Genomic DNA, 20,633 nt, shown 5'->3' with positions numbered 1-20,633 from the left:
TTTCATTTTTGATTTCTAATTTTCAGCTTTCGCTTTCAATTAAAAAAAAAATTATTTGTTTCATCATTTCATGTCCTCATTTAAATAAAATTTCGGTGTGAAAAGAAGTCAGCTATTATTTGGTGATACCTAACGGTAACTACATATATTTGAGACAAATTTCAATGTGAAAATCTGTGATTTTTGTAAAAATTTCATTTTAGACTTTTCTTTATCATTTTCTGTTTTTGTTAATTAAATGTCAAGTTAAGTGAGAAAAAGGTCACAGATTGTCACTATGAAACAAATACGATTTGCCTAGCATTAGACATTATCAATTTTAGACCAAGAATCTACTGGCCTTGACCTGCGACTCTGATCTGTTAACATCTAAGATCATTGGGTCACGACCTTTAAGTAATTCGACTGGGAATGTTTTTGTTTCCACTAAGCAACCTTCGTTTGGTCCGCATGTAGCTGCAATATTGTAGCTCAAAAGACTTTTTGACAGAAAATGGTGTCGTCTTTAGAGCTACAATTGGTGCCTATTACTGCTAATGGAGCAAAGTAATGATTATGCAAACCATTATAAAACGTTTGTTTGCATTTTTACGTACTTGTTTGATATCGCTTACCTACTAGGCAATAAAACTCAACCATATAAAATATGAAATTCTCATCGAGGCATTTTTTTTACATATTGTTACAAGAACGAATAACAGAAATGAGAAACCAGCAGCTTAATTCAAAACACAATTTAATTATGTATATAATATTATACAGAGATGGTTTACAATATCTAAAGTAATTGGTGGTGGCACAAGAGTAATACGATGATTTAAAGTGTTACTTATCTGTATGCTAATGTCCTGGTATAATCCTTGATCCTTCCAGGTTTCAAATCAACAATAATCACAAATCCACAAGGAAAATGAATGTCCACCGATGATTTGTAAAGTTCCAGGCAATATGAATGAATCCACACAAAGTGTTGTAATAATCCACAAATAAAGTCACAATAGAATCTAATATGGCACTGTACAATTCTTGATATGTCTCATTACAGGTCTCATTACAGTTCTGATTAGCCTTGGACAGCTGGAGTATATATAGCTAAACCCTAATTCAAGAATATTGGAGAACCTTCTACTTCTAGAAATATCTAACTAAAAACAGTAAACAAATAAACACACAGAACTTTCTGGAAATAGATCATTCTAGATCTCTACTTATAATCAACATGTTTACAAACATGTTTGTTTATACATGATAATATTCTATAACCTAAATCAATGATATCACCTTTATAGGATGTATTGATAATACAGCTATAGGAGTTATCTCCCTTATCTTATAACAACATGTATTTAGTGTCATACATAACACACCCCTCTTTAAAGAAAAGAAAGTTTTCTTGGGAATGAAACTTTCTTAAAATATCAAGTAACAATTAAATCCTTGATAAAGCATCAGCCAGAATATTGTCTTTCCCTTTGATATGTTTGATGTCAAGGTTGTACTCTTGCAAAGCCAAACTCCACCTGAGAATTCTTTGATTTTTGTTTTTCATTTTCCCAATGAATGTTAAAGGGTTGTGGTCGGTGAAGACCAACACAGGCGCAACTGTAGTGCAGAGATACACATCAAATTGGTTCAAGGCCAAAATCAAAGCTAAACATTCTTTCTCAATGGTGGAATAATTTCTCTGGTGTTTGTCAAACTTTTTCGAGAAATAACAAATTCGATGGTCAATTTGTTCAGAACCTTCTTGCATCAAAACAGCACCAACACCTACATCGCTGGTGTCAACAAACAGTTTAAACTGTTTATTAAAATCTGGAGCAGTCAGAACTGGTTAGTTTGATAGTATGGCTTTCAATTTCTCAAAGGCAGACTTACATTCGTCTGACCAGACAAATTTGACATTTTTCTTTAACAAAGCAGTAAGTGGAGCTGCTTTAACAGAAAAAAATTTGACAAAATTTCCTGTAGTATCCAGCCATACCAAGAAATCTCATCAGCTCTCTCTTGCCTCCAGGAGTTGCAAAATCTATAATTGATTCTACTTTGGCCTGAACAGGTTAAACCTGCCCCTGTCCTACAACATGGCCTAAAAATTGAACAGTTGCATGACAAATTCACATTTCAATAAGTTTACAGTCAATTTCATGGTAGTGAGTCTTTCGAAGAATTCACGAATCCCGCGTAGATAGTCTTCCCACGTGTCGTGGTAGTTGATGACGTCATCAATGTATCCTTCACAGCCTTCCAGGTCTGATATCACGCTGTTAAGAAGACGTTGAAATGTTGCCGGGGCATTCTTCATACCAAACGGCATAACTTTGTACTGGTACAAACCATGTGAGGTTACAAATGTCGACACTTCTTTAGCTCTTTCTGTTAATGGCATCTGCCAATATCCTTTCAACAGGTCAAACTTGCTTACGTACTTGGCTTTGCGAAATTTGTCAGTACATGAGTCAATCCTTGGAATTGGATAAGAGTCTGTTTTACTGACAGAGTTTACTTCTCTGAAGTCAGTACAGAATCGGTATGTCTTGTCTGGCTTTGGCACCAGAACACATGAGGGGCTCCATTCACTTTTGCTTGGTTCAATAATAGCATTGTCCAACATGTATTGGATTTCTTTCTTTAAATGTTCTTCTTTCAAAGGATTGACACGGTAAGGATGTTGCTTAACAGGTGTCGCATCCACCACATCCACGTCGTGATAGATAGCATCTGTTTGGCATGGTGTATCCGGAAACAAATGTTTATACTCAAGTATCAAATCTTTCAGTTCACAATCTAATTAAAATTAGACTTGTAAATCTGCTCCAATACGATACTCTACTAGGCCATGGGCTAGGAGGGTCCCACATGCACCCCCCCCAAAACCTCCGAACCAATATTTTTCTTAACCCTTATGACCCACTGATCACAAATCAAAATGTTAACATTGCATAAGTTAGGATGAACTTCCGGTTATGACGTCATCAAGATGGCCGCCATCTCGAATTTCACTAAAAATTGAAAAATAGTCATAACATTGACATTTTTCAACCGAAGTAGACAAATTAGGTATCAAAATGACCACAATAGAACAACAAACACAAATCAGGACCAACTAATCCAATATATGTAGTGATCTTGATCTTGGTGAATGGTAATTTTTCAGCAAATTTTTTCATATATGGCTTGCCGCAGAAAAAAATGTTTCCCAACAGCAAATCGTTACTTCTAATCAGTTTTTGACCACTTTTCAATCAGTTTAAACAACAACAACAACAACAAAAACCAATGTTAACATTGTATAAGTTCCGGTTATGACGTCACCAAAATGGCCGCCATCTCAAATTTCACTAAAAATTGAGATATAGTCGTAACATTGATACTTTTCAACCGAAGTAGCCAAATGAGGTATCAAAATGACCACAATAGAACAACAAATACATATCAGGACCAAATAATCCAATATATGTAGCGATTTGTACGCAGGAAGTGAAAAAATAGAATTTTAAGCTCAAAAATGGTAATTTTTCAGCAAATTTTTCATATATGGCTTGCCGCAGAAAAAATGTTTCCCAACAGCAAACTGTTACTTCTAACAAGTTTTTGAACACTTTTCAATCAGTTTAAACAACAACAACAAAAACCAATGTTGACGTTGTATAAGTTCCGGTTATGACATCACCATATCTTAAGTCAAATCACACGCGAGATCACGAGATTTCCAAATTATGACGTCACACTTTTGAAGAAGCACCTCGAAGCTGGACGCCACGTCTGATGAGTGAGACGGTAAGAAGTTTTAAATTTTTCACTTTCTAGCCATTTATTTACATGTCAGGAGGTTCGGCCGGAGACATGTGTAGTATGATGTGGGATGTACGCAGGGTTATTTTCTATATTGCTTCGTAAATTTAATCCACGAGGCGTTTTCCCCACAGACCACGTGTTTGGATTTCTCGATTAAGTTGATGGCGGGGCCAGGGAAAAATAATATTGGTCGCCACAAGTCGTGGGCTGGCGATATGGTTGTGTCAGGAGGTCAAGCCGTAGACACATTTTTTGGAGTATGATTATTTAAATGATTAATTTTATCAGGCACGAGGACTTTGTAAATTTTTTGGTATAAGTAGCAAGGGCGCCAAAGCGTGGTGCTGGCCAACGAGAGGAGACCGACGAGTGAAAGTCGAGATTTATTTTCTGGTTTTCAATTTGCGGGCAATATATGTATGACCATTTCATTATTATTCATTTTTCATTCTTTTTATAACGATTCGTGGTTAGTTTTTCTCCGGATAATTCTTGTTTCAAAATTTCACGCCCCATGCGGTCGAGGGCAAGGTCACGGGCGGTTGATCACAAGTGACAGAAAGTGTCACAGGCACATGGCAGAGAAAACAAGCATCGATTATGAAAGCCTTCAGAAATATTACGTGTTATGGTATGTTAGCTGAAGTGTGGTGATTTTCGTTTTATATTGACGAGGCTGTCACAACTCACGGTAATCTGTTTTGAAGCTGATAATGAAATATTAACTCGTGCAGTCGGGGATTGGCTTGTTGAACAATGGGACGTTTCGCCCACATGATATTTATTTAGGGGCGAATTGTCTTATGCCAATTTTTCGAGTGTCTGGTATTTAATACAACTACCAAGTTACACGAGATTAAGGATGCAATTATCACAAGTATACCTATCTTAATATGAGAAAATAATTTGTATTATATGTATTAAAAACACCTTATGAAACTGGGGTTAGTTCAATTCCTAATTTTGGGAATGTGTTTTTACAGATGACATACCAAATACTGAAAGCTAGGCATTGCTTAGTGGAAAAGGATATCTTGCCAGTTATTTTGGAAGTGAAGGCAACGTTGGAGGAGGAGATGGGGGACTTAGTCACTGCGAGGCTGAAAAAGGACCACCCTCTCTCTGGATATTCGACAGCCGAATTACAAAAAGAATTTAAAAAACTCACTGGTAGGTAAAAATCATAGTTTAATGGATGAAACAAATGTTTTAGTATAAATTACCAGGTCACCGATTAAATGTTTAGAATATGTTTCATTTTAACGGTTAATATCTTGTTTTATGTAATATAAATTTGGCTGAGATTCATTGACTATTTATTTTATACCTTGCTTCAATTTGTGGTTTTATGATCCTAAGAAAGGTAGTTTTATGTTTTAAGTGTGTTAGTTTTGGGTAAATATTGAGACCTGGTGTTTATATTGTGGTTTACAGGACAAGAGGCAAGTTTGGTCCTTTCGCTGGCGGGAACAAATTTGACAGACATATCATTAAGGTTCCTTCTGCATGTTGCAATTATACACGCAAACGAGGTGGGGGCACCAAGGGGAACAACCCTACAATCTGGGACAAGTACGAGCGACAAGTCAACTCGAATTACTGTAGTAAACGAGAAGGGAGATAAGACGGCCAAAGCAACGCCAACAGGTAAAATTTGGACCTTGTCTAAAAGGTCTGGACTGGCGTATTTCACATTGACTGTCATTTGATTTTTTATGCTGCTCGGACTACAGATAAATGCTACGGTTGATTGATTTGTTAATTGAATTTTATTATATCAACAGATATGGAGGTCCGCATGCAGCGGATGGAGGAAGACTTGAAGCTGATGTCGCAAAAAACGGTGGAAGGATCACTAAAACACGTAAGGTCCCTGGCAAGCAAGCCGTCATTGACAAAAGGGCCGGCCCTGGTTACAGCAATGGAAATCCTAGTGGAGAATGCTATAAAAGCTGGGCACTCTGAGGCAGACTTTTATGCCAAAGCTTTATCGGCATGTAGGCAATTTGAGGCACATCCAGACATTTGTGGTCTCTGCATGAAATTGTTAGGGTCAAATGAGGACCGAAAAATCAGTGCGACTGTGGCAGATTGGGTGAAATGTTCTGAGGTCATGAGTGAGAGAGAGAAAAGTGAGAATGCGGTGGGTAAAGTTCCAACCCCCATTTCCCCCATGTTTTACCCGCACATGATGCACCCAAGCCAGAATTTTTCAACAATGGCAGCACCGGGCCCAATCCTTCCAGGGGTGCCAGGAGTAGGTAGCCCCTATAGTTATATGCCATATCCCCATCCATTATCTCCCCAGGGAGGGCACTCTTTCAGGCAGGGTAGGAGGAACAAGGGGGATAGGAACCCTCGAGGTAGGGGTTCTTGTTTTTATTGTAAGGAACAGGGACACTTTGTCAGTGACTGTCCAAAAATTAAGAAAGACTAGTAAACTTTAGAAGATTTTTTCTGCGAGTTTTCGTACTGTATCATGCTGTATTTTAGGTTTTTCTGCTCAGGTAGAGTGCAATCATTGTCTTGGCTCTAATCGATTAATGTTAATTTCACCTAGCTTTCATTCCGGAGGAACTTATCCTTTAGTGGCATATTCTGTCACGTGGAATGGAGGCTGGGGAGTTTTTACCTCTGTAAATCTTTTCTTTTCGATACTTGGCTTTTCCAGAATGGTGAGAAAAGAGCAAAATTCTATCCAGATATTCCCGATTGGGAGAGGAGGGTAAATTTTGACCCAACCACTGTACAGTTCAGGAATCGTGAGACACAGTGGGTGAACTACAGAGGGAAAACTCTCCAGCCTCCATTCTTCCATGCCACGGCTGAGGAGGTTGCTGCTGGTAAAAGTTTTGATTTGGATAGTTTGCCATTGAGAAAGCCTGGGTTTTACTTAGCTGGTAATGTGCATGACTATGTTAGATTTTGGGAGAATATCGGGGCTACTGACGAGGTTATTGGGTGGATATCGTCAGGGGTTAACGTGAGCACTTACCTTCGTCCGTTTAAGGGGAATTTTAAAGGAAAGTCATACGATTCGGATGTTCCACCACCCATGTATTTCTCTAATGCTAACACTTGTATAGGCCATGAGGATTTCATTGTAGAATCATTGAGAGAAAGGGTATGTAATGGATCCATGTCTGTCTGGGGGAAAGTGGGAGAAGTTGACCCCCCACATCTGGTCATGCCACTCACGGTGGAGCCAACCAAACCACGACTGTGTCATGATGAACGTTTTCTAAACCTGTGGATACGTGATTTGCCATTTGCCCTCGACACTTTAAAAGAAGTGCCTAGGATTATTTCCCATAGTTGCTTCATGACATCGGTGGATGATAAGTCTGGTTATGATCATGTGAAGCTGGATGACGACTCTAAAAAATACTTTGGGGTTCAATTCGCAGGTTGGTATTATACCTATAACACGTTACCTTTTGGGTTCAAGCCAAGTGCTTACATATACCATACCATGGGTATGGCAGCAACAGGATACTGTCGGGGATTGGGAGTGCCATGTCTACAGTATATTGACGATAGGCTAATAGCGGAGCTGTTGAGTAGTTCTGGCCCTTCACAACAGCCTGGGATACTGCAGGCAGAAAGGGCGTTGTTCATCGTTTGCGAAGTCCTAACACGGTTGGGCTACTTTATAGGCATAGAAAAGTCTGTGTTTGTTCCTTGTCAGACTATCAGGTTTTTGGGCATGTTTGTTGATGCAGTCCGACAGACATTCTGTGTACCAGAGGAGAAAAAGCAGGTGTTTCAGTCATTAAGGGAAAGTATTCTCCAGTGTCAATACGTAGATGTGAAGACACTCCAGAGGTTTGCAGGTAAGTGTATATCATTCATGTTAGCGGTGCCTGCTGCTAGGCTTTACATCAGGGATATAAACAGAGCAATAGGGGTGGCCTCCAAAAACAGTAGACAGGTACAGGTTTGTGGAGAACTTCGAAGTGAAATTGAGCATTGGAAGTTTATTGATAGCTGGTCAGGTTTTGTGCCATGGAGAGTAGAGAAGCACTTGCAGGTAAATCTTGCCACAGACGCTTCTCTGTTTCGGTGGGGCGCAGTTGTAGAGGGAGAGGCACTGGGGGATTTCTTTCTTCGCGGCGACTCTCGACCCATCCATGTTAAGGAAGCTGAAGCATTGTACCAGACTATCCTTGCATTGGAGGATAAACTGGAGAATCATAGGGTGGATGCTATGGTGGACAATAAGGCAGTAGTTGCTGCATGGGAGGGGCAAGGGTGTAAGTGTCCAGAGCTGGTTAAGTTCATTAAGGACTTATTTAAACTCACTCAACGGGCCAACATAGATTTGAAGGTTAGCTATATCCCATCAAAACTTAACCCGGCAGATATAGAGTCCCGCAGATTATCGTTACAAGATTGTACACTTTCAGAGAAATCATGGGAGGATGTCCAGAAAAGGTTTGGACCTCATTTGATAGATTACATGTCCTTAGATTCCAATGTTATGGTAGACCAAAAGGGGAACAACTTGCGACATTATACACCCTGTCCTACAGTACATACAGATGGGGTAAACTTCTTTGCACAGGAAATCACTGGGGACACAGCAGGATACATCTTCCCACCATTCTGTCTCATCTCAGTGGCTCTAAAGTACTTGGTAGAACAAAAATGTAAGGCTTGTACATTTATTTTCCCACGCCTCACACCTCTCCCACATTGGTGGCCGGTGATTTGGTCTCGCACCACTGACCACATGCTGTTAGGCAGGAAAGGGGATAAGGATGTTATTTTGGGACCATCAAAGGCAGGTTTTTGCCCTAGAGCTCTAGCTCATGACCTGTTTGCAGCTAAGTTGGTGTTCTTTTGATATTCCAGGCACGGCGTGGAACTCCAAAGATCTGGTCCCCAACAGTATCTTGTGAGGCTTGTATGTACCCCAACGACGAGGGGCACAGGTTTTGCCAATCTTGTGGTAAGAAATCTGACTCATCATCATTAAGAGGAGGGCAGAATTTTATCACCAAAGAACGGTTGAAGTTTTTGGACAGTTTAGTTGACGACTCAGAGTACAATAGAAAGAAAACTGCTCTTGAGAAAGAGTTGTGTACCTTTCTTAAGGTGTCTGATATGTCTTTAGCTCTAGTCACACCAGATGATATTTGTGAATTCCTAGTACACAAGGACATAAAGGGAAAGACAAAAATTCATCACCTCAATTGTCCTAATTTAGGAACTACAGTAACAGGATGTGATTGCCCAAAGCGTCTGTCTGCTGGTACTGTACAATCTTTTGTGGGACAAATTAAATCGATCTTTGACCAACTGGGACGGGGGGAAACGTGGAATGGGGCTACTTTATCTGGAAATCCGGCTGACAGTTTTAGAGTTAAAAAGTATGTAAAAGCTGTAAATCGTGAGCAAGCAAGAGCTAGGGTCAGGGTTCATCAAGCAAAACCTCTTTTCTTTCCGAAACTCTTGAGAATTTCTGAACATATAGATCATGAATTGGAAAACAGTAGCCACACATTAGCAGAAAAGTTTGTTTTGCTTCGAGACCAGGCATTTTTTAAAATACAGTTCTTCGGCGGGGACAGAGCAGGTGACTTAGCCCAGTGTGTTGCGCAGGAGGTAAAACGCTTACCAGATGATTCAGGTTTCACATTTGTACACACTGTAGGGAAAACGTTGAATAATGGAAAGACAAACGAATTTACAGTGATGCGCTCGAATAACCGGGTAGTTTGTCCCGTTTCCGGGCTAGAGAAATTCGTAAGTAGCAGTAAGGATATGGGGGTTGATTTAAGATATGGTTATCTGTTCAGACCACTGGACCACTCAAACAAACAAGTCCTTGATTGCCCAGTTTCCACAGCCCTTATGTATAGTAGGTTGAAGCATTACCTAAAATCTTTGGGTTTGGATCAAGGGGAAACAACTCACAGTCTAAGAGGGGGTTGTGCTGTTACCTTGGCAGTGTCTGGTTACGGCAAATCAAGTGAAATTATGGAGCACGTTGGGTGGCGCACGAAAGGTAGCTTAGACAGGTATTCTCGAATGGCACGGATGGCACAGAATGGTGTTGTTGGGAATATGTTGAGAAATGTAGTTAATGTCCCAGACAGAGCGGATAGAATATATGAGAGATTGGGTGATGTTGGGCGCATGGTGAAAGCTTTCCCATAAATTTTAGGAAGTTTGTAGTCATAGTTGTGTTATGTTCTATAATGATTGAATCTGCATGATACTTAATAATGCATATAAGTTGATTCTCAGTTTTGCGAGTGAGTTAAAAAATGTGCATTTACCCGATATTAAATGTGTAACAACAATAGATATTTTTTCTGGCACAGAATGACTGTTATGTATGCTAGTATGATTAAGATATAATACATGTGATGAATAAAATGCATTGACTAAAGTTAATAATTATCTCTTTTTGTTTTAAAAAAAATGAGAAGTTGATGCAAGGCAGATGATACCAAATTATGATCTGCTGCCAACTTAATAGGAGTAAAGGTCATCAGAAATGAAAGTTTATAGTCGAAGATCAATTGATGACATCACTGACATCAAGAATTTTGCATCGGGAAGAAGTTGTGGTGAATAACTGAAATTTAATGAGTTTTGGATGAGTATTGGGTTTAGTTTTGGGAATTTTGTAGAATGTTAAAGGTAGAATGGGGTTACTGGGAAATTAACCTAATTTTAATCATCCAAAACTCAATATATTCCAGTTATCGAGAGTGTGATATAACTTAGGATATGTCGATATCTTAAGTCAAATCACACGCGAGATCACGAGATTTCCAAATTATGACGTCACACTTTTGAAGAAGCTGGAGATAGGCACAGACGACATGACTGCTAGATCTATGATCCAGGTCCTGGAGAAAAAAAAAACAAAAAAAAAACACTCTGGGTAACAGGAATTAACCTAATTTTAATCATCCAAAACTCAATATATTCCAGTTATCGAGAGTGTGATATAACTTAGGATATGTCTAAAATGGCCGCCATCTCAAATTTCATTAAAAATTGAGATATAGTCGTAACATTGATATTTTTCAACCGAAGTAGCCAAATGAGGTATCAAAATGACCACAATAGAACAACAAATACATATCAGGACCAAATAATCCAATATATGTAGCGATTTGTACACAGGAAGTGAAAAAAATCGGATTTTAAGCTCAAAAATGGTAATTTTTCAGCAAATTTTTCACATATGGCTTGCCGCAGAAAAAATGTTTCCCAACAGCAAACTTTTACTTCTTATCAGTTTTTTGACTACTTTTCAGTTATTTGATATCTTGTCAAACAGTAAAAACAAAAACAAATATATATAAATGCAAAAGAGAATTATTGTTATACCATCATTTGTTTTACAAAACATCATCGGATGCGTATACAGGGCATATGATTGTTATTTTTCCAAACCACCGACACTACAGTTTCCTGGTGTCTTAGAATTTCCTGAATATAATATTGGCTATTGACGATTTAGATCTAAACAAATTTGAATTTAAAGTTGGCTGAATATCTAAGTGGGAATTTAAAATAATCAATTTTCATGTTCGAAATTTTGTAGACTAGTAGCGTCTAAAACTGAATTATTACAGCAAAACGTCAACTAATAGCTATATAGTATCAAATTAAAACTGAGGTAAGCCTGCCATTACGTTAATACCATGACACTTTCCGAAACGTTCTGTGCCTTTTAGAATGAGCACATCCATTGTTATTTCCTGTGTATAACGTAAGGAAATGTCAGATAGTTACTACAGTGTCACATATTTCTTTCACTAGTTCTTTGTCTTCGATGGCGATGAGCTGATATGTCATTCCATTACCGGGTTACCGTCGTGGTCATAACTTTCCAATCTAGTGATTCACAAATCGTATATGATGTTCCAGACTTCCCCAGCATGATGGAAAAGACACCAGATCCAAATTCTGCGAAGGGTTGAGCTGGTTCTCCTTAGTTCCTATGAAGCACAATTCCTCATTCTTGTGAACCCTCAGTGACCTTAGATGGCACAGGTGAATTCTTTGAGGTCATAAATGAGGTCTGCAGTGAAGTTCCACAATTTGCCAGGTCTGGAAAACACTGTAGAGAATTTTTTTCTAGAGAGTCTTCAATGGTATCTTTACGCATATTTCAAGCGAGTGGGAAAAGTCAGACCAATGAAAAACATTTAACATTAATGACCCCGATGATATCCCCTGTGTCATTGATGGTCGTACGAGGGTCCACAAGATTGATGCATGGTACTTCATGCGAATTATGTGCTAAGGAGAACCATCATTCGAAGAATGTGTATCTGGTGTAATTTCCATTTTGCCGGAGAAGTCTGAAACAGCATTTACGATATGTTACTATCTGAGGGAGATCCCACATCTCTGAACCTGTTATTCCTGATATGAACTCATGAAAGATGACAGGCTAGAACAACACTGGTAATGTAGTGTCACATTAGCTCATCGACATTGAAGACGACGCTCTGGCTTTCGACGAATTTGATACTGATATCTCGATTTCTCTGATTTGGACTACCAGCTAGCAGATATGCTGAGTCTCTTCAGTGGATAGAGCAGTGAGACGAAAAGCACGCACAATGATAATGGTTGTCATTCAGAGCCAGTGAAAGAAATATGTGACACTGTAGTATCCATCTGACATTTTGCTTATGCTATGTATAGGAAATAAACAATGAATGTGCTCAATTTCACAGACACAAATGTTCTGGAAACTGATATTAACGGAAACACAGGCTTAGCTTCGGTTACATTTGTTACGCTTTCAGTAGGTGTTGTGCTGTAATAATTATTTTTGAGACACTGCTAATCTCCAAAATTTTAAATATGAAAATGGACTATGTTAAACTGTGACTTGTCCCATCTAGATATTCTGTCAACTTTACATTATTTTTTTTCTACTTATAAATCGTCAATAGTCAATGTTCTATTAAAGAAAACTGTAGGGTCAGCTGTTTGGAGTTTGAAAAATAGCATATGCCCATTATACGCACCCGCTGATGTTTTGTAAACCTATAATGAGGGTATAACAATAATTCTCTTTTGCATTTATGTATATTTTTGTTATTACTGTTTGACAAGACATCAAATAACTGATTACAAATGATAATTTGTTGTTTGGAAACATTTTTGCTGCGTCAAGCCAAATATGAAAAATTTACGGAAAATTTACCATTTTTTAGCTTAAATCTTATTTTTTCATTTCCTGCGTACAAATCGCTACATATATTGGATTATTTGGTCCTGATATGTATTTGTTGTTCTATTGTGGTGATTTTGATACCTCATTTGTCTACTTCGGCTGAAAATATCAATGTTACGACTATATCTCAATTTTTAGTGAAATTTGAGATGGCGGCCATTTTGGTGACGTCATAACCGGAACTTATACAATGTTAACATTGGTTTTTGTTGTTGTTGTTGTTGTTTAAACTGATTGAAAAGTGGTCAAAAACTGATTAGAAGTAACAATTTGCTGTTGGGAAACATTTTTTCTGCGGCAAGCCATATATGAAAAATTTGCTGAAAAATTACCATTTTTGAGCTAAAAATCATATTTTTTCACTTCCTGCGTATAAATCACTACATATATTGGATTAGTTGGTCCTGATATGTATTTGTTGTTCTATTATGGTCATTTGATACCTAATTTGTCTACTTCGGTTGAAAAATGTCAATGTTATGACTATTTTTCAATTTTTAGTGAAATTCGAGATGGCGGCCATCTTGATGACGTCATAACAGGAAGTTCATCCCAACTCATGCAATGTTAACATTTTGATTTGTGATCAGTGGGTCATAAGGGTTAAGAAAATTATTGGTTCGGAGGTTTTGGGGGGTGCATGTGGGACCCTCCTAGCCCATGACCTATACGTTACGCTCCAATACAAGATCTTACGATGCCCCGTTTGAGGTCACCTCAGCATGACCTCTGGCCTAGAATTGGAACATCTCGGGATGTACTTTTATCCGTTTACACTTCCGAATGAATCAACCAAACCGAAGATACCGTAGGCGACACGCTGATTGGCTAACCATAGGGGTCATGCTGAGGTGACCCCGAACGGGGCATCGTTAGATCTTGTATTGGAGCGTAACGTAGAGTATCGTAGTGGAGCGGAATTACAAGTCTAATTTTAATTAGATTGTTTCAGTTCATTGCGTTCCTTTTCCGATAGATGACATAGTTTCTTGTCCAAGTTCGCGATCACATCTGAGTTCCGTAACTTAACACCACAGTCTAAACCTACATCTTGTACACCACCATCTAAGTCTAATTTACAAATATCAGCTGTACTTTCATTTTGTGGTGGTACAGAGGCCAAAGTAGCAATAGGTTGAGAGGTCTTGCTCTCTTCTCTATCTACATATTTCTTAAGCATATTAACATGACATAATTGAGTTTTCTTGCGCCTCCCTGGAGTTTGTACAATGTAGTTAACATCATCGACCTTTTTCTCAACAATATAAGGTCCAAAATATCTAGCTTGCAAAGGCTGACCCGGTATTGGTAATAGAGCCAAACTTTTGTCACCACAAAACTTCTTGTACGGGCATCTTTATCATACCATGTTTTCATTTTGGTTTGAGTAACGGCCAAATTTTCTTTTGCTAATTCACAATCCCTTGTCAACCTTTGCTTAAAATTAGACACATACTCTAAGAGATTCACTTTAGAATCTTCTAAAGCTGGAGCTGGTACATGACTTGTTGAAAAATACCAGACATGAAATTCGAACCTTGGTCCGATTGGACAGCTTTTGGAAGACCAACCAGTGTAAAGAATTTAACCAAAGCCTTGACTATGTTAGGGGCCTTAATATTTCTGAGTAGAATGGCTTCCGGAAAGCGTGTGGAAGCACACATAAGAGTTAAAGGGTAGAGGACCTACACAGTCTATAATGACTCTACTAAATGGTTCCTCAAATGCTGAAATGGGTGCAGAGGTGCCACAGGGATTTTCTGATTAGGTTTCCCTACCACCTGGCAAGTATGACAAGATCTACAAAAATCAGCCACATCCCGTTTCAACTTGGGCCAAAAGAAGTGATCTAAGATCCTGTTATAAGTCTTAGTCACACCTAAATGCCCTGCCATAGGTACGTCATGAGACAAACTCAGAATATCTTGCCTATGCCTCGGTGGGACAACTATTTGATTGGCAACCTTCCAGTCTTCTTCAGGAGACACATCAGGGGGGGCACCACTTGCGCATCAACACACCTGACTTACGGAAGTAACAAACTGGGACTTTCTCAGTCTCTTCCTCACTCAATGCACGATTACACAATAAGGAGATTTCAGGATCTTTTTCCTGTTCTACTATAAGCTCCTCTCTAGACAAAGATGATTTATTCATCATGTCAGCCAAAGAAGTATCCTTGTTAGGAACAACTCTATCACTATCGAAGTCTACAGGATTGCTCAAAAGATCACACTTTCCCCCGACATCCTCTATATCATGAGCCAAGAAAGTGTCACCTAACCCTGGACTATAATGATCCTCAACTACTGCAACATCAGAAACCTTCTTACTCATTGAATTCAAATTCCTGTTGAATAGTCTCAGCATCGCCTGTTTTATCAGGGATACTGGACACTAAGGGATCTACCCTAAATTTCTCTCCAGCCAAGTCATTGCCTAAAATGAGCGACACGCCCTCTATGGGAAGTTCCGGTCTAACACCAATGGTGACAGGCCCAGTTACTAAGTCTGACTTTAAATAAACACAATGGAGAGGCACATTAACAAAACCTAACTCTACATCTTGAAGCAAAACACTACTACCACATGAGGTCTCCTCAGACAAAGGCACTACGCCATCTAATATTAAAGACTGAGAAGCCCCAGTATCTCTCAAAATCTTCACCGGTTTTAAGTTGGTAATATCACTAGTAAGTGAAACAAAACCTTCAGAAATGAAGGGAGAGTACTTCTCCAAGGCGCTATCAGACTCTGAGCTCTTAATCTCAACAGACACTTTAGAATCTTCCACAATATCACTAAGTTTCTGACTAGGCTTTGACATAGCTAACGCAGAAGGAACTGACTGTTTACGCCTTTGTTCCTTACGCTGGAGAGAATAACATTCAGACGTAGTATGCACTACTTTCTTGCAGTAATTACAAACAGGAGCAGAAGAAGACCCCACACCTTCCCTGTGATTTGTTTTAGAATCAGACTTAGTCTTGCCACCTAATTTAGGTTTGTCGTTAGAAGGGCCACTAAAGGTTGGGTTCCTAGGCTGACCAAATTTACTAGTACCTGTGGTACTGATTTTGTCTTGAGAACTGTTTTTAACTTTTGTGGGTGAGAGCGTAATCATCAGCCATTGTAGCTGCTTCACTAAGTGTTTCAACTTTTCTCTCATCTAAATGAGTTTTTATGTTTATGTGGACACAACGTTTAAACTCCTCTATCAACAATAATTGCCTCAATTTACCGAAATCCTCATCATCTCTAAGCTTTCAAAATAGCTTTCTTGACTACTTGGTAATTTGAAATGTCATCAACAGATAACGAAGAATAAATGTCTCTAGCTTTACCAATCAGGACACTCTGAAGAAGCATTGTAAGCTTATCTTCAGGCCATTTCATACTGTCAGCTATTTTCTCAAAATGCAGAAAATATTTGTCAACTTCTTTCTCTTGAAAAGGAGGAACTAACCTAATGTTTCTACTGACATCAAAACCTCTGTTTCCTTGTAAACCCCTAAAAATTGGATTACTTGAACTGTGCTGAGAAGCTAGCTCTAATTCTTTAATTCTAAGTTCTGTTTCAGCTTGAATTTTCTGCTTCTCTAGTTCTAACATCTGATCTCTCTCGATCTCTTATTCTTTTAATTCTCTGTCTTTATCTGTTTCTCTTAACTCTTTTTCTATATTTCTCTTTCTCTCATTTCTTTCTCTATTTCCATTTGTCTTAGTTTCATTTCATGTTCAAGTTCCATTTGTCTAATTTGAATTTCTGAACTGACTGTTTCCTCTATACTATCTAATGCACTAGAGTCAAATTTGCCATTGTCAACAAAATATCTTATAATTACATTCCTAATTTCAGCTTTCCTCAAATTAGTTTTGATAGTAAGGCCTAAATGTTTACCCAATAACAGTAAATCCTTTTTACTAACTTGCAAAAGAACATCCAGGGATGGCGCTTTAACAAACTGTTCTACCTGCATAGTAGTCATGTTTATCTAGCTGTTGGTTTCAAATGTAAACTCCAAGTTTTTACACAAATTTTGAAAATTTCTTAAATAATTTTTCAAAGTTAGATTTCACAAATTAAAACAACGATCTCGGACACGAACCCCCAATTTCTGTTACAAGAACGAATAACAGAAATGAGAAACCAGCAGCTTAATTCAAAACACTAATTATATATACAATATTATACAGAGATGGTTTAAAATATCTAAAGTAATTGGTGGTGGTACAAGAGTAATACGATGATTTAAAGTGTTACTTATCTGTATGCAAATGTCCTGGTATAATCCTTGATCCTTCCAGGTTTCAAATCAACAATAATCACAAATCCACAAGGAAATGAATGTCCACAGATGATTTGTAAAGTTCCAGGCAATATGAATAAATACACACAAAGTGTTGTAATAATCCACAGATAAAGTCACAATAGCTCTCCCAATAGAATCTAATATGGCACTGTACAATTCTTGATATGTCTCATTACAGGTCTCATTACAGTTCTGATTAGCCTTGGACAGCTGGAGTATATATAGCTAAACCCTAATTCAAGAATATTGGAGAACCTTCTACTTCTAGAAACATCTAACTAAAAACAGTAAACAAATAAACACACAGAACTTTCTGGAAATAGATAATTCTAGATCTCTACTTATAATCAACATGTTTACAAACATATTTGTTTATACATAATATTCAAGAAAGTTCTATGACCTAAATCAATGATATGACCTTTATCGGATGTATTGATAATAAAGCTATAGGAGTTATCTCCCTTATCTAATAGCAACATGTATTTAGTGTCATACATAACAATATGAAGGTCTTTCTCAAGGGAATTTATACGGCAAGTCCACAAATTGTGAATTTGACGTCTTGTGAGCGGTACGGTAGATATTAAGGATGGTAGTTATGTTTGTTTTGGACAAAAATGATATGTAAATGTATGTATACGCATAAAATAATTGGAAACCTACAAAAAAAAGTATAGAAAACTATGCCCAAGTGATTCTCGGAGGCAGTGCTCCACTGCGACACATAAGGACCAATTCGTACCCGGCCGAAAAGTATAGAAGGTCGGGTACGTATATTCGTTCTAGTCCGCATGATGAGTTCTTGAACAATGGATTTTTTTATCAAACGTTTTATAGAAATTCAGAATGGAATGTCACATTAAAACAAATGCGTTATTAATTTGTTAAATCAATTCTTTAAATGGCGTTTAATCTAACAAAGTTCTATTTGTCTTTCGGTTCATTAATCAGCAATCCATTTAAATAAGAGTCACTTCGTTGTCTGGGGCTAAATATAACATGGTCAATTAAAGTAGATATTTGATTTAGGATAAAATTCGTTGTTAATTATTATCAAACTGAGACGTTTGATAATGTGGTTATGTTAAGAGGATATTTTAACACTATTCGGTTTTGACTGACACGTTCCTCTGATCGAATAGCTTATCAATTGATAAACGATCCGATAATTGATCACAAAGATTACGGGTATATCGATCTACTAACCGCTGATCAGAAATATTGCTGGCAGATAATCTTGTTTAAAGGACGTCATTAAGCTTATATAGTTCATTATTCTAAATCTAATTTGTTTAGGAGATCAAGCAATCAGTTTTCCTAGTTCAAAACGGTAATGTAAAGAGAAACATTTCCCTGACATAGGAGGCATATGACTGAGACGACCAGCAATTGTCTTAGTATCATTTAGTTAGCATTACAAGAAAAGAGTTTGGAGTTCACTTTAAGACACAAGAGGAACATTCAACATCAACCTCATCTTTAACCAACATATAGAAAAATAGAGAAGCTAGCCTCCTAACTATACAATCAAAGCAACTTGTCCTCAGTGATAAGCAAATTATTTTATATAGAGATACCTTAGTGCCAGCCGCATACTACATGCTATTCAGAACATATGATATTTTCTCAGCTAAAGTTCAGAAACCAAAATTTGTACAAATTGTACAAGCAAAAAATAATTTCTACTCAAATATTTAATTAATTAGGACTTCAACATTGAAAATATTTATTTCCGTTCTTTCACGTTTGAAAGTACCATGAGCCCATCCTTTTAATGTGACCTATCCTTAAATCGTGTCATATAGTGCTAATCCACTATAACTGATGAACCATTTCCACAGAACCCACTGAGTTAACCAAACATGTGTGATGAGTACACATTCACATTGACCACAAATTCCATTAAACCCATAAACTCAGGTTTTATTTTTTCCCGAATAGCTGTGGGAACAAAAGTGTGATTTTGTTTGGATATAACTACTGGAATATATTCATATATTTTCAATAGAAATGACACGTTCATATTTTTAAATGTTCTTCTAAGGAGAAAACTTTTAACTCAACATATTCATTAATACAAACAGTTACCAAAACAAAAAAACATCCGTTAGAAAATAACTCGATAAGTAGAGTATGTGTTAACTGACCACTCATTTGTTAGGCAGTTTTGTAGGAATGCTACATAAAAATATCAAAAACAAAGACAGACAGACAGACCCCTGTCTTCTGATTTAAAGGTACAATGTCAGGACCAGGGTCCACATGAGGTTGTCGACACCCTCGCCTCGACCTATCAGTTTGTGTATTGTCACCCCCACATATTGATACTACACATAATTGTATCTTGAATTATCATCTATCGTTTACAATTGTCATCACCTACAGATCAACAAAGAATCTACCACTACAACACAAAACAAGCAGATGGTCTAAATGATTTTACACGGTCTGATCAGAATCAGAATGTGACACCTACATTTTGTTGCTCTGTATCTAGGACAAGTATAGACAACATAGAATTTAGTATGTTCTAGTATAGAGTTTCTTTATTCCGCTATATCTACAGTAATTGTAGTCAGGTATGTAAAAATAATGCTTAAAGACACCCTTTGAACAGCGAAGGCATAAGATAATTGTTACCTGATCATACTTATCAACAGCGCAACACTTGGATTAAAACGTGCTTTTCGCTTTCTGCATTGTTACAAAACAAGTGCGACGCTAATGGGATAGACACGACTTACTAGATTTCCCACTTGATTATTGTGCATGTGTAAATGTGTGTCCTACAAATGTTGTTAAGTGTATGGGAAAATCTTGATAAGTTTGTAAATTAAAGCTTCTTGCATATGTTTTGTTTATTCTTTTTATCAAGATAACTGTATGAAATAATTCTTTATTTTTCCCCTAATAAATTAATAAGATAACGACTGGATTAGAGATGTAATCTGTGAAACAATAGGTTTGAATTAGATTTAAACATTGTGGAAACCTGTACAATCAATACAACGTGACGAAATACTCAGTATATCTCCCAGCCTATGGTGGGGGTCTGTCATCTTTACAAAGCGTATAAAATGGTTTGTTTTTCAGTTTACTTCACATTTTGATGTTTATGGATACAAACTTATGAACAATACAAAATGATATATCTATATTCTTTTTGACCTTTTACCAATACAAATGTTCAAAGTGGTGTCATTGGACTAATGAAGCTGACAATTCATTCGACATTTGTTTTTAAAATACAATATAATCATGTTCTTTTGTTTGTTTTATCATTGACTGATCACCTCAGGAAT

The 20,633-nt window shown here is 37.5% G+C and overlaps 2 protein-coding genes across 2 annotated transcripts; one reads left to right on the top strand and one right to left on the bottom strand.

Moving 5' to 3' along the window:
• Nucleotides 1-4,620: 4,620 nt before the first annotated feature.
• On the top strand, nt 4,621-6,853 carry LOC138316280 (uncharacterized). Its single transcript, XM_069257912.1, has 3 exons — nt 4,621-4,968; nt 5,233-5,445; nt 5,583-6,853. The coding sequence occupies exons 1-3, from the start codon at nt 4,782-4,784 to the stop codon at nt 6,233-6,235; spliced, it is 1,053 nt and encodes a 350-aa protein (XP_069114013.1). The 5' UTR covers nt 4,621-4,781; the 3' UTR covers nt 6,236-6,853.
• Nucleotides 6,854-10,454: 3,601 nt separating this feature from the next.
• Nucleotides 10,455-17,705, bottom strand: LOC138316287 (uncharacterized). The gene is made up of 2 exons (XM_069257922.1): nt 14,382-17,705; nt 10,455-14,337 (listed from the first exon to the last, which is right to left on the bottom strand). The coding sequence occupies exon 1, from the start codon at nt 16,182-16,184 to the stop codon at nt 15,345-15,347; it is 840 nt and encodes a 279-aa protein (XP_069114023.1). The 5' UTR covers nt 16,185-17,705; the 3' UTR covers nt 10,455-14,337; nt 14,382-15,344.
• Nucleotides 17,706-20,633: the final 2,928 nt, after the last annotated feature.

The sequence above is a fragment of the Argopecten irradians genome, chromosome 1, assembly GCF_041381155.1.
Source record: "Argopecten irradians isolate NY chromosome 1, Ai_NY, whole genome shotgun sequence".
Classification (NCBI taxonomy): domain Eukaryota; kingdom Metazoa; phylum Mollusca; class Bivalvia; order Pectinida; family Pectinidae; genus Argopecten; species Argopecten irradians.
The sequence above is the reverse complement of the archived record's forward strand: the minus strand, read 5'-3'. Positions and strand labels throughout refer to the sequence as shown.